A 15318-nucleotide genomic window follows, 5' to 3' on the forward strand; every position below is an offset into this window, starting at 1 on the left:
GCACGTGAGCCCCAATGCTGCTCGGGGCATGGCCCAGGCAGGAATTACTCCGTGTCCATGCAAATTGCTCCTTTTTCCACCTCACCCATCCAGCTGATGGACGGGTTGCACCACACCCCCCAACCTACATTTCAACTCGAGCCACCAAACAGATGTTTTTCAAGTGCCCAACCTTTGGACGGTAGCGAAATCAGACCGAGTCAACATGACTCAAGAGGCTGTTTTGGGCCAGACACACTTCACAGCGTGTCCTACAGACACCAACCTGTTGCCAGACAGCATCTGCTCTATCTGTGCTCATAAATAATATAAGTTGGGGCTTACTGGTGGGGTTCAGAGCCCTGTGGCACAGCTCTTTGGTGTATGCATGCCTTCAACTCCCTGAATTTTGAGGATGCCACTGTTAATGCCACGAGGAGCTGAGATGTTTATCCCAACACTGGAATAAAGGCTGAGCATGTGGGTTTTTTGGTACAGCAGACAGCCTTTAGCATTGCAGCACTTGGCACAGCAGCGTCTCGGTCCTCGCTGCGAGTCCCCCCAGGAAGGAGACAGGGAGGGAAGGGCAGTGGATTTTTTAATCTAATGAAACGAGGCATTACTAAGCATGATCTCGTTACCTGCTTCCCACAGTTCAGCGTGTCTCTGAGCTGGCTGGATGCAGGCGGCGTGCGTCTGCCCACATGTTGAAGCCGTGCCTTTCCCAGAACCCTCCTGCCACGGAGAATTAGGGAAAAGTGATGAAACGGGGGAGGGCGAGCAGACAGGCTCCTTTGGCCGTTAATAAAACAATAAAACATACTTTGTGTGTGCCCACATTTCCAGGGACGTACCAGCAGCTGCTAATACCATGTCATCTGGTTTTTATTCATGGCCCTGCCGGGCTGTGGGTAGATAATCTCGCTCCATAACTCACTCATTTCTAAACGTAATGGGAAGCTGTCAGGGAGAAACATGCTCCTCGGCCAGAAGTGGGCAGCCCGTCTCTCCTCTGAGGAAACAAGCGGCTTCGGAGCTCCTCGGGCTGCTCGAATCCCAGTCACACGGCTTTTTAATCATACTGAATCTTTAATGCTGAAGTGTTGGCGTTTCTGCCGTGTTTTCCACAACGGCTGGCAGAACGACCTGCTGGAGGTGTGGAGCGATCCTTGCATTTCTCGGGTTTTGCTGTACCCCTGGTGGGGCTCGTGCCACCAGGCCTGTGGCCCCCAGGCCTCCTCAGATGGTGGCACTGCCCTCTCAGGGCAGGATTTGGCTTGGGTTAGGTTTTGGCCTGGCTCAGGTTAGGTGTTTGAGGGGTTGATCTTCAGCTGAGACCATCACCAAGTCTTTATGGACTTTGGGCCTGCTTTAGGACCAGATGAGCTGTCCTCAGAAGCAGTCTGTGCACAGGAGCACAGGGCCCTTAGGCCTTCCTCCTCTGGGGGCTCTTCTTCCCCCAGCCTCGGGGGACCACAAACCCCGTGGATTTTTCTATAAAAAACATCCATCCCACATCATTCTTTATGTGTATTTTTGCAGAGAGAGGCCTTCAGGAGGAGGGACCAGCAGGGGAATCCCTGGCTAAACAGGATTTCTCTGACAACTTACCCCTTTCATCAAAGTACTCAGCCCTTGGTACCTCAGCTGTAGGGTTTCTGCTGGTGTACCCTGTCCCAAGCTCACACCAGCCAACTACACGTGCCCCGTTTTGCTTTTCCTGAAAAGATTTAGAATTTAAGAGATTTAAAGTTTAGATGGAGGACACCAGGCAGGCATGGATAGGAAGGAGACGAGGAGCAGCAGTGCCCTGGCAGTTCCCTTTACCATGGATCCGGCTCTGCAGCAGGGAGGACACAATTCAGTGGCTGAATGCCACCCGTTATTCCTGATTTATACACAAGGGATTCACCAGCTGGCCTGCAGTGCCCTGATATATTAGCTGCAGCAGGTCCTGCACCCACTTCCTACTGATTTCCCTGCTCTCAGAGACCAGCCCCCATCTTCCTCAACGTGTCTGCAACGGGAGTTTTATTAATGCAAAATGAATATCCCTCTGGAAAATGAAGTCCAGAAATTAATAATGAATTAAAACAACTTGCCACAGGCATCGCTAATGAGCTCTTTGTCTGTGCAGCTGACATGAAAGGAGGTCATTGCTCAGCCGATCCCAGCAGCAAGCAGATTAACCGCTAACTTGGAGTGTGTGGCTCTCTCCTGAGACAGCGGGACAGGCTGCAGCTCGCTCGGTGCCTGTAGGGTTTTCCTGCCCTTATCCCTGCTTTGCAGAATTGTCTTGAGGAGTCTTTGCTACCTGGAGAAGGCACCTTCCTCCACGCCCACTCCAAAGACTCAGATTGCCTATCTCTGTTAGGACACAGGACTCATCCTACAGGGAAGGACAGTAACATTGCAGAGCTTAAGAGCAGAGTGGAAAGTAATCTTGGAGGGGGCTAGCAGGGCTTAACTTCACCGCTGTAAGCCTCTTTGGGGATGCTGGCCCCATAACTAACCTGGCAGCGCTCCAGGGCTGTGTAGATGGAGGTATTGTACTGTAGCTATTGTTCTTCTCCCTTGTCTTGCCAGGCGAAGGGTTATCCTCACTTATCTGGCACCATAGGCTTTGGGCACATCCTTTTGGGCACAGCAAGGGTACTCATGCCATGCCAACCATCTTTCCAGGGTTTTTCCGGCAGCCAAATCTCACTCAGCAGAGGGAAGGAGGCAGCTCGTTGCATTTGCCCATCTTGTCTGGGGAGGTGACTGAAGGCTGCTCCTCACTCAGTGGCCAGGGGAAAATGCTCTTTTCTGCTCTCTTGCAAAATTTGAAAGCTCAACTTATCCCCACCAAGAGCTTATTCCAGGCTTGGGCAATGCTGCTGTGTTTGAGGCATGCTTTTCCACCACCCTTGCCCTCTCAGGACAGCCAGCAAGGCTGGCGGGTAGCTCGCTGCCCTGCTTGGAGCCTACAGAGAGATCAGCATAGCTGGTGTGCTCCTTTTTTGGGGTCACTGAAGGGACCTAAGGGGACAAGGGAAATGACCACAGCCCCAAATCTGGTCTGCTCAGCTCTGAGCACCATTTGGGAGCTAGCTCAAGGGTATGTGAAAGGTAATGCAGCAGGTAGTGTGCTCATAGCAAAGACTCCAGGAGTCCTGCCAGAGAAGTCTGACTTGGGAATGCCAATGAAGCTTGTTGCATGCCACCTCATTAATTATCCACCAGGCTGTTCTTCCTTTACAACAGCTCAGATGTATTGCAGGGCTGCTTTAAGCTAGTGCTGCATTTAGGAAAGGCCATTGCTGTGTCAGGTACTAGAACAGCAATAGGGTTTAGGGACATTTTTGGAGAGAGGTTGAGAGTCCTATGAATGTGTTTGGAAGTACAGATCAGGTGTTTTTTTCAACTCAAACTGGGTTTGTATTTACAGGACAGGGTGATTAATTAGGACAGCAGGGTTCTCAGGTCCTCACCACTCCCTTTCTGCACAGCATCATTGTCACATCTGCCTTTAACAACAGGTTCATGTCTGGGGTAACTCTGACTCAGCTGCTTGGCTGACTTGTTGGGGCAGCCAAGCCTGTGGATGGATTTATTTCCACCGAGGCTGCAGCACGGAGATTTGTAGACCAAAACCTTACAAGAGGTCAGCAGGGATCTCTGTGCCAGCTGTGCCAGTGCTGCTATTACCATTACAGCTCTGGGGTCTGGGGCTAGCACAGGTCTGTGGGATCACAGGAGCACCCACCTGGATCCTTTTTACCCCTGTTTGCTACCAGTGAGAGCTAGCACAAGAGCTCTGTTGTGGCCAAGACTTCACTAGCCCAAAAGAAAACACAGGAGCTCAGCAGAGCGGGTGGAGATTCGTAGGTAAAATTCAAAGAAGGTTTTGCAGGAAAGCCAGAATTGCCTCGTGATAGTAACATGCCTTTGTATATATGAGGTGAGCAGTTTCTTTGAGCTTGGCTTTTATGCTCTTACCAAGGGTACTCTGAAAATGTGTTTTACTTTCCTTTCTTCCCACCGCCTACATTTTAGGATGCATCCTTCTCTGCAAATGACAAGCAATGCTGAATGGGAAACTATTTTGTTCTGTCGTTTACTCCTCATTTGGTTCTGTCACATCCTATCTTTTGGCATTGTGTATTTTATTAGTGTTATGAGAACGTATCTGTGCTGTGCATGTGAGAGTGGGTGTTTGAAATGTGCTTGCAAAGGTCCTTGATAAAAAGCTTTAACAACAAAATTATCAGAGAGGCATGAGTGAGCGGGTCATGGCAAATATGGACACGGGCAGGCAGCAGATCTTCTGCCTGCAGAGACCTTAAGCACTGAAGAGGTCAGAACCACCTGTTTTATATTATTTACCTCGGAGAGAAACTAGTGCTTGTTTCGAGGAGTTAATGTTGCTTGAACATTTAGCTTGAACACCAGAGGGAATGTAAAACCAACAGCAGTGGAGCACCTTCAAGGACGGCATGTCCATCCAGAAGCACAGTATCATTACCCCAAATTTCTCTCTGTTAATCACTTTCTTTCATTCTTGTTTTCCAGCCAAAGCTTTTGGCCAAGGAGTTGCTTGACTTGGTGGCATCTCATTTCAACCTGAAGGAGAAAGAATACTTTGGAATTGCATTCACAGATGAAACGTAAGTGCAAGGAATCAAAGACCTAAGAGGAGTCTGTTAGATCATAGGAAATCCAGGGGAGTGTTGTCCAAAATGACCAGTGTAGAAGACCTCTGTATCCCAAGACCAACATCTAGATCAATGTTTACGGAGTGGACATCCCACTGATGTGTCCCCCAGACGTGTCCCACATCTGAGTCTGACCTGTATAGCCTCTCATTCTGAAGGCTGGAGGCCTCTCACAACATGTTCAGCATTGCTGCAAGTGTACAGGGACAGAAAAAATCCCTTCCTCATCCCATGTTTTTCTCACTGGAAAAATGTTAGCTTAAGCTCTTCTGAACTTAAGATCCACTCGCTAGTTCCAAGATGTTGTCAGACTGGCAAAACCTTTCAGTTAAAGTGTTAAGCAGGTTTAAAGGTAATGCTAATTTATTTCAAGTTAAAATAATAATAATAATAAAATAAAATAAAATAAAATAAAAATCTGATGTTTTAGATCCTAGATTAGAATGTCTTAAAAATGGGAAGATGAAAGCATGAGAAAGGAAAGGATTGCCAAATTTAACATGAAGGAAAAATATTTATAAATATAAAATTTCCATTAAAAATAAATAAATAAATAAAAGAGGATTTGACCTTGCCAGGAATCACACAAGAGCCTTACGGCTGAGCTGAACCAAAGAGCAGGCCTCTGCCACTGCAGGCACCTCAGGCAATGCTGGCTGCTCACCTTCAACCCCAGCTCCCAGAGTCCTGTGTTCACCATAAAACTTGAGTTTTTCTCTCACGATAGGACATTTATACCCCTTGTTTAAAAGGCATGTATAAAATTAGCACTGGGTAAACATTAAATGTTTGGCAAATGCTATGATTAGTCCTCAACTGTGACCTCCCAGGCCCTGCACAGCCCCTGTTTCTTTTTCCAGCTCTCTGTTTTCTCTCTGTAGACTTTCCTCAGCACCACATTTCTGTCCTCTAACTCCATCCACCCAATCCCACCCTAGTTTTCAGTAGGTTTTTCTATAAGATGAATCAGAAGGAAGCCCCACACACTTATATCATCTTAAAAGACAAGAGTGCAAAGCCAGTGATGGGTTTTGGGGACAGCTGAGTCAGCAGCACGGCTCTCATGAGCCAGCTCCACTCCCCTGCAGAAGTGGCAGAGAAATGGAAATTATCTGCTGGAATAATGATTTGGAATTGGGTAATGAGAAGCTGCTGAATGATTGCACAGACATACCCACACTGAGCTGAGCCGTGATTGCCCCTCTAGGGACAGTTCCTTTGGCAAGCACCTGCCTGAGGCCATCTCAGGTCACGGCTCACAGGGTGAAGGGATGCTCAGTGTCAGACAGGTGCAAAAAAAAGGACCTGAATCACAGGAAAGCCCAGAATCTGTCCCATTTCTCTGTGAGGCTCAGCCTTGTAGGAGATCTCCAGCCCAACACACCTCAATGAGACTGGCCTCAAAGGAGGAACATCAGGAGACGCTGACAATTTATAAAGCAGGGGGAGAAAATGGCTTCACCAGTGTGTTATTTCTTACTGGAGACAGTGAGTTACTCAGTTGGCGCTGCCTGAGGGGTGCAGGGAAGCCCAAGCAGACTAAGAAATGAAAATTTTCTTGAAAAGCAAGAAACGTGTCAGACTGCAAAACACGGAGCAGCTGAGCAAGGCCCAGCTCTCAGCTGAGAGGAGTGGGCACAGGGCTCCCCTGAGAGTGCAAGGCAAGCTAACGAGGAGGTGTCGGCAACAAGGCAGAGTCCGGCCTCTCCAGGGGCCTCCAGGTTTAACACAGAACAGCGTGAACAAGGATCTGGGTTAGCAATGGGAAGAAGCAGGAGAGGCTGACAGCAGCTGTCAAGGCCCAGCTCAAAGATGAGCAGCAGATGCAGATGGATGCACACTGACCAGACAGGATGGCAGAGCCTGAGGCATCCTCTCACTTGGTCACCTTCCCAACCTGTGGTCAAGATGAAGCACAACATATTTTAGCAGATGCTCAGCCAGCCCAGATGAAAGCTTTGGGAACACCCTCATTAAATCCAGCCAGCCCAATCCAGCAGCGGGTTGGTATATGCCAGCTAATATAAAGCTTGGCCTGCAGCCCTTCTGCTGCCCCGCCGTGACTCTCACCCTTATACTGAGACTTCCTCACTGCTGTGGCTGTAACACAAATAATATTTGCCTAATATGTCCTCCTCAACTGTAAAAAGCTTTGAGCAGAGTTGACACAAACAGCCAACTTTATTTGACTGAACGCAGCATTAAAAAAAAAATGATAGCTGGGTTGTTGGACTGGGTCTTGCAGATGGATGCCCCATGTCACCTTCAGGAAGTAAACTGGTCTGTCTGCACCTCAGATCCCAACCTGTAATGCGAAATGGAAGTGAAAAGAATTATTTTCTTCAAAACCAGGGAAAAAAAAGTCTCTTATCATGTGTTTGCAGAGCACCGAACACGGCCCTATAACTGATACGGGCCAGAAACGCAAAGAGCAAGCTGCTAATTCTGTGACACAGACCCTCAGGGGTTTCCTTCCCCCTGCTGATACCGTTCTGCTGAGCTTTCATGTGCCTTCCCTGAAAGGTGCCCATAAGCAGCTGAAACAGGACAGACTGGGTTCATAAATGTAATCTGGGGTTGGCTAAATTGCAAGTTTAGGAAGAAGAAAAGCCACTAAAGTATTAAATCAATTCTTCTATTTAAGAGTAAAAGCTCCATAAGAGTAATTTATTTAGAAATGATTTGGACTGGGGATTTCCATTCATTAGTTGCGCTCTATCATGACAACCTGAGAAGAAAATCAATAGGAACAACCTTTGCGTTGGCGACTTAATAGTTTCTTGTGATAATATAGGGTCGTTACCACGCTCAGTGTGACTAAAATTAGATTGTCAGCCTATTACGGAGGAAAAAATAACGCCTCCTTTTTTAGTGATCATAGGAACGCTTTATGGTGTGAGCCATTAACTGAGGGAGAGCGCGGGTCAAAAGGGTGTCCTTGCATAGCACGTGGGGCCAAGCTTCATGGGAAGCCAGCAGATCTATTTGGTGGTTGATTAAGAGTGAAAAGGAATGGGGAACGGGTTCAGCTGAGCATGAATCTGCACTAGCCGCCCTCTCCCTTAGCACCGGCCCTTGCAGCATTCATGGAGAGAAAGTGGTCAGGATTCCCCTTCTGTTTGGGGCCACACATGGGTTTTCTGTGTCCTTTGCTTGTCCTTAAACAGGAGTCACCTGCTCCATGGGGAATTACCAACTTTTGTATCCCACTGCTCCCCCTCTCCGTGCACCCAGCCAAAAGCTGGTCCGCGTCCTTTTGCTGATGCCTGTCCTGCCTTCATCACTGCAGATCCTGCAGAGCAGCTCCTTTAGCTTCATAATATAAAAGATAAAAACTGCAAGGGGCTGGGGCCCTAACTGTTTGTGTTACAGTTGTGCTAGAGGCTGCACTAATATGATAAGGGAATGACAGAGCCCTTGCTCATCCCAAGATCCTATGGCTCATGGGACAGCAAGGGAAGAGTATAAGAGGGAGAGCAGGGCACCAGGCTTCCTGGGAATAGCCTCATCTCCAGGAACTGGACGAAAAACCTATTTGCACCCTCCAGCCATGTAGCAGAACCAGAGCTAGGGACTCAGATATCCACCTGAGCTTTGCAGTCCTTTCAAAAACATTTCTGTTAAAGGCTGAAGACCTTAAATGATAAAATCTGTGAGCTTATTGGTGTTTTTTTGTTTGTTTGTTTGTTTGTTTCTGCAGTGATTGATGAAAATGTAAAATAGCGTTTATGGTTTCTGTTACTTGACTTGGTCTGTCTCAATGTCCATTCAACTCAGTGAGTCTGACGCTGAAGGAACGTGAGTTGGTTTATTGGCCCAAGTATCTTTATAACACAAATCAATGTGGACCCACTTCCCAGAAAAGTGGACATTAACCAGGAAATCTGTGTAAACAGATCCACCTGGAGGCAAAGTATTGATGCGCCACTCTTTTCTGAAAGCCCTGATAAAAGAAAACAGAAACCGCTGCTTGCAAATGACGATGCGAAAGCTGGGCACCAAAATCCATACTTGGTCTGTAACCTAAATGGACCCAGTTCCTGTTTCTAAAGGCAGTGATGTTTTGGCTATTGACACACCAGTTTAACTGCCAAGATGAGCACAACCAGCAGAGAAAAATGAGCTGGCTTCCAATAGCCAGCTGCCACATAGGTCACCCAAAACTGTGTGCACCATTATCCGCGAGTACACTGATGTAAATACCTCAATGAGCAAATCAATGGAGATAATGAAACAAAAGCTATTTTGGGCCTCTAAATTGAAGTGTGAAGGAAACACAGCTAGACATAGGCACGTACAAATGGGATCCCAGTGCAGGCTGCCTAAATTGGTCCGTGAATACTGTCGGGATTACTACATGCCTAGGGTTGTATGCCCTTACTCTTCTCTGTCCTACGTGGGATTGTGCTCCGTGAATAGTTCTGCTGAAGACAGCACGACAGCTTCCAGAGCAAAGCGTTTTGTGGTATAACAGCACTGGAGCTCGGCTCCCCGATAAACCGCGTTCACGGGCGGATGCCAGGGACTGCTCAGGGCTGCTGTTCTGTACGTGCCACACATGGATGCTAGAAAACAAAGAGTTAGGTGACAATCTGCAGCGTAGGAGCCCTCAGCGATGAAAGCTTGTAAGTGGAAATGGAGTACAGCGAGCAGTTAGCTCCTGGCAGCGATTTAAGTGACCTTCCTCCTCTGAAGGAGCTTTGGATTTAAGCTCCATGCAGATGAGAGCAATGAAACTCTCCAACCCAAAACTCGGTGGGCACTTAGTACGAGCATTACCCACACCCACAATGTGTGCAGCATGGCCGTGTAACCTGGTATGCACACACACATGCAGATATTTCTTTTTTTGATTGTATCAATCAGTTTCTCGGGGTAAAAGGCAGTGAGAATGAAAAGAGCAAGTCTTCAAAATGTAAAATACCTTGAAATTGCTTAGTGTTTTGTGCGCCGTGGCTTCTCAACACCTCATTGTATGTGTTTGGCAAACCCTGACATTCCTGTTGGACAAACATAGATGCAGACAACAAGTCCTTTGTCAACAAATCGGTCTTGGTCGGAGCCCGTGTGTAACGCCGTCAGCCACTGGTGGCTGCTGCTTTGGAGGCACAAATGCAGATGGACAGGTTCAGGATAAGATGCCAGGCTTAGTGTGACTTTGCCGTGCTCTGACAGTGTTTCACACTCTGTCCTACACGGATAAATGTGGCTAGGAAAGGGGGAGTGTGTCTAGTTTCAAGCCCCGTGCGTGCTATGGCCTTCACGGTTAATTTCAGCTTTTCTGATTCTCCTTAAAAGAAACATAATGGGAGTTCAGGCCACAAAAAAAAAAAAAAAAAAAAAAAAAAAAAAAAAAAAAGTGGTAAGCAGGAAAAAGACTGGGTTTCAAGAAGAGGGATGCAGCCAGCCCATACACCCAGCCCCATTACTGGGGCCATCCTCACCCCGATCCTGGGCAGCACCTTTGTGCAGCACTGTCCCAGGCTGGGCAGACTTGCTGTCAGCAGAGACATCGATTAGCTGGGATTGCAAATCTGCATCATGGCCTTGGCACAGCTTTTCAGTAGCCAGGCTGCGAGTAGGTTTGTGTGCGCTCCTACACTGCTCAAGCTGCCTTTTACCTAGAGAAAATACATATATATATATATATATATATATATATATATATATATATAAACTATTTATAAGATTTATCTAGAGAAAAAGCCTTCTAAACGTTAAAATATCCCAGAGATAAACTTTATGAAACTACATACTTGATGAGTATATAAAGCATGGGGCAAGAAATCTGCCCACCCTCATCTGCATCGCTTCAAGCCAGGGCAGCCGTCTGGAAACTCAGACTGAACCCAGGCGATTCAAAGCATTCTGAAATCGCTCCTTTCCCCTTTATTTATTTTTCTAGAACGGAGAGGGAGCTACAAATCTGGTTAAATTGCTAAAGAGCTGTTGTTGCTTAATTGCCAAGGGAGTTTCTCGGTTGCCCAAAGTACATGCGCTGCTAAGGAGTAATGGGCAGGCACTTGTGAAAGCCGAGTGTGTTTGCTGACAGAGTACATTGTTGAGGCTTGTGGCAACCCTAGAACTTAAATTGACACTTTTTTTTTTTCAAAGCAAGCTTTTTTTCTTCTTCTTCTTTTTTGGTGGCGTGAAGAATTAATCTCGAGGATTAGCGTGAGCTGGTGAATAGACACTGGAAGGGAGCTCAGGACATCTGAAATCCATTTCCTGCTTTATTTGCTGCACGATTCACCCCCACCCCAAAAATAAAATACAATAAGAAAAAAAAAAAAAAAATCACTTCAATTCTCTCTCCCCTTGCTTGTCTAGACAGCAGAGTGCTGAAGGCACGGGCTGCCTCTCCCTCTGGGTGAAATCTGCTCTGCCTGAAATCAATCGCAAAATGCTCACAGGATGCAGCCCTTGCATCACTGAAGGCAGCGGCAAAATTCCTGCTGACTTCAGGAGCCTGAATTTCACCCTCTGTATTTCCACAGCCCCTAATTTAACGGGGCCTTTTTCTCAGCCGGGGAGTGGTTTGTGCCCCCTTAATACAAATCGTGGTGTTTATAAAACGCCGCTCATGGAACATGACAAAGAACAGAGCTGCTGCCCAGGAAAGCTTCCAGCTGCAAGGCACCGCCGGGTAAATTGCAGGGGAAAATAACAGCGACAGGTACCATCGAGGCTGGAGAAAAGCAGCGTGTGGGGATTGGGGCTGCAGCGTTTCAGGGAGCAGCTGTTTCTCAGGAGCTCTCTGAAGGAGGAAAAGCAAAAGGCTGGGCAAGCCCAGCGAGGCTACTGCAAGCATGTGGGTGGTAAATAAACTGTCCGAGGCTGTAAACAGTCAGGCTGAGCCTCGAGTGAAATATTGCAGGCTTTGTGGAAACTCTTAACAACCAGGATTTCTAATGAAAATCTTGACAGACTTTCAACCACACAATTGTTCCAGGGGGTTGCAATAAAAAAGGTGAAGCTCATAATGTTTGGGGCTGCCAGCTTGCCCCCCTTGACGGATTGAACTTTCGCTGCTCGATTCCCAGGCTGAAATGTTGCCAGGCTGATATCGCCCCCGCTCCTCAAACATTTGCTGTGCGTCTTTCAAACAGCACGCAGGGGCCGAGGGCAAACAGCACGCACTTGGCTTCATCTTTTGGAGCACCTCCGACCTCAATGCAGGCGCTGGGCTCACAGCTCTCTCTCTCTCTTCTCTCGCCAGGGGACACTTGAACTGGCTGCAGCTGGACCGCAGGGTGCTGGAGCATGACTTCCCCAAGAAGTCAGGACCGGTTGTTTTGTACTTTTGTGTCAGGTAAGTGCGTGACAGCAAACCCTTCCCACGAATTACAGCTCATTCCCTAGGAGCCACCTGCATGGAGAGCACTCTTTTCCTCGCTTGCTTCCATCCATTTCCCCTGGATTGTGCCCGGACTGTGCGTTATTATGTCAGGGGCTAAATTAATCCCAGTATGACCTGTACTTACCTTCTGGGCTCAACCACACCATGGTGCAATGGGTTATCTGAAAATATCAAATGGTGGCAATTTCTGGCAACCAGTTGGCTTCCGCGTTTGTATGTAACATATTCATAGACCGGATTCAACCAGACTAGAAAGATTTTAATGAAGAATTTACCAGTTTGGGAGAATTTCTCTTCACCTATGAATTTTGCAGCAGCTGTTAGGAGATGCTAGAAAGCAGTCGGTGCTCTTGTGCACACAGCATCTTTGCCTCCAAGGGAGATACTTTCTGAGAAGACAAATTTGCTCTTGCAGCCCTAAAACAACCCGAGAGAGGCTGGGGGTTGGGCTGGCATATGTAGGAAATTAAGTCGGGGGGGGGGCTGACTTACTTTTAATGCACAGTTCATGTCTAGAGCTAGGCAGTGCAGTGTAACTGTGTCGTCTTCTGTTAGCCTTTCCGCTCCAGTGTTATATTACATCTGACATCACCCTCATTCATTTCATAGTACCCATAAAAAATGAAGACTTACTTTGGAGTTTCTTCCCCTGAGTGCAGCTTTTTTTCCCCGCGCGGTGATTGTCATTCATTTAACTTCAATTACGAGGGAGGATTCTCCAAAGAGCCTCTTTGTTCGGTTACGTCCCCATCTTTAGTGGTGGATTTATCTTAGGACAGATCAAGGCTGCACACAGCCCCATGACTCCAGAACTGGCCTGCTCTCTGCCACGAGAAGAGGTTGCTCTATTACATTTTGGGTACTTCAAACCGTAAGGATAGATCCAGAGCTGAATATTTCCAGCGTATGCGATCCAGACCCACCTGTGCTTAGAACCACATAAAGCTGATGGTGCTTTTCTGCAGAAATATGAGAGTGTTGGGCCAATTCAAACAAATAAACAAAACTAAACAAATAAACAAACACCACAGGCACCCATTTATTGAACATCTTACCTAGGGGCCAAATTGAGGAGTCTGTGGAGGGGCAGGGATCCCGTGGAAAGCAAGGAAATCTCTGACTGAGCAAGAGCTAAGTGCAGATTTCAGGAGTGGAGCCAGTGAAAGCTGCTCATATTCATTTCAAAGACCACTCAACGAGCATAAATATTGCCATCTGTATTGTTTTATGAGAGTTGGCAGCAGAGTGGAGACAAGTCATTCTAGCAGGATCTTAGCCAAGAGACATTTTAGAAGTATGGATCCATTCAACAGTTAGTAACTGAGTGAACTCTCCTGTTCCGGAATCGTAATCCATAGGGGAAACCCATGGGGGAAAAGTCAGCATTCGGTGGCTGAAAAGAGTGTGAAAAAACACACCAAGTTTGGACTTAAACTCTTATTTTTGATAGTAATGACTGGATTGTCACACGTTTTGGAATGGGCTGGAAGGCCAGATGCCTCATGAGTTAGGAATGGGCATTAACTGACTGTGATTTCAGTTGCCATGTGGATGTCAGATGCTAGAAAGACACTGAAAAAGCTTCCCAGCGTGTAGCAAGTTCCCATGTCCATCCCCAAATCTGAGCTGAGCCGCAAGCAACTGGAGGAGAAACTGTCTCCAGGCAGCTGGCAGAAGTTGGCGAGACCCCACGCGTCTGTTACCCAGCGGCATGAGTTCAGGCTTGGGAACTAATGCAAGGGCTGAAGGAAGGGTTGTGAAGAGACCTGCCCATAGGCGGGGCTGTATTTTGGTAGCCTAGAGGTGCACAGGGGCTTCCAGAGCCACCCATATGCTCTAAATGTGCGTTTACACGTAGGGAAGCATGACTTTTTAAGCAAAGGTTTCTTGGAAGAAGGACGCTGCAGATAGGAAATTTCACAAGCTTTACAGCGTGAAATCCTCCTCCTTTATTCAAATCTCTGCAGCATCATTGAAGCTTTGTCTTTTGCCCTACATTTCCTTGGGGTGTGACGTTGTTGAGCAGTGACGTCCCGTGTCGTTACTCTCTTCCGTAATCAGAGACCAAAAATCAAAGAAGGAGGAATTTGTAGGGACGTCCTTAGCATTAGTTCAGAAGGAATGGTTACTGCACCTGGACACATGCAGAACTAACTGCAACCTCTGTCTTCAGGTTGTCACCACTGAGAACAAAGTAGGTATTTCAGAAGAGATCAGAATTGCTTGGGCAGCTGTGAACAGCCCCGTGGCAGTTCTTGTGCAATATTATTTTATGAGACTCTTTGCCAACAGCCACTTAAACAGCGCTAAAGCCACACACGACAGTGAGAGGGAGAGTCCCGTGTCTCCGAGGGGAGGTGGGACGTCTGGCAATGTTAGTTCTCATCTTTGAAGTCGCTTCTTGGGTGGCTTCCTAAAGCCCTGGCCACTCGGTGGTGGGGGAAACTCACTGCCTGCCTCCGAGGGTTTACAGAGCAGATAAACCAAGGCGGATGAGAGTCACAGCTGAAGTCCAGGAGAAGCGAAGGACAGAGGGGGAGGAAGGAAGGATTGCTTGGCTGTTTTGAGACCAGAAGAGGACAGTGAAATTGTATCTGACAACATGAGCTGCACAGCAAAAGGCAGGAACCTAAGGAAAGTGTGGCCAGCAAGGCAGTGAGGAGGTCAGAGGAAAACAGAGCTGGCAGGGGGTCGGGTAAATGCCTTTCTGCTTTCAGCAGGGAAGGGAGCATTCAGCTCTCGTTCACATAGGCAGGAAAAAGAAAGGCAAAGTCACTCCCTTTGTGTAAATCCCTGAAGTGAGGGAGGACCAGAGCGCAGACAGGCTGTTTGTTCACGGAAAGCAAAGCTGGCCCAGCTTTGCAGTGAATTCTCCTCCTCAAACAATGGCCTGGTGGGATTAGCGATCCTTAGCTAGGGAACCACCAGCATGAGCCTGATCTCTTTATCTCCTGGGTGTTTGTCCTGCTGTTAATTTATATGAACAAGCTCAGCAAATAACATTCACTTCAGCGGTGGATCTTCTCCCAGGAACGAGCACGCCCGTTCTCAGGGCAGCTCCACCAGCCAAACAGTGACAGCACGCTGCAGAAGTCGTCACGCTGAATCAGAGCATCCCCCACGTGGAAAGGCTTTTCTTACAGAAAGGCACTGAAAAAAAGAATGTGAAATAAATCCTCAGTGCTCAAATATGCCGTGGGGCAGGGTTTGTCTCTATGGCCCCATGGTGTCCCCCCAGAGGAATGCCTGTGTCCAGAAAGGTCTGGCACTTGTTCACATGCA

The 15318-nt window shown here is 47.6% G+C and overlaps 1 protein-coding gene across 10 annotated transcripts in view; it reads left to right on the plus strand.

Annotated features, from left to right (window-relative positions):
• Window positions 1-15318, plus strand: part of FRMD4A (FERM domain containing 4A) — a 350418-nt gene that overhangs the window by 256894 nt on the left and 78206 nt on the right. For 9 of the 10 annotated variants that reach the window (XM_084517308.1, XM_084517305.1, XM_084517306.1 and 6 more), the window contains 2 exons: window positions 4534-4628; window positions 11896-11988. In XM_084517308.1, the coding sequence (XP_084373434.1) occupies window positions 4534-4628; window positions 11896-11988 (188 nt within the window). Of the gene's footprint in view, window positions 1-1017; window positions 1023-4528; window positions 4629-11895; window positions 11989-15318 lie in introns of those variants that run through there. The other variant, XM_084517300.1, reaches the window with a different exon arrangement.

Source organism: Aythya ferina (genome assembly GCF_964211825.1).
Source record: "Aythya ferina genome assembly, chromosome: 1".
NCBI classification, from domain to species: Eukaryota; Metazoa; Chordata; class Aves; order Anseriformes; family Anatidae; genus Aythya; species Aythya ferina.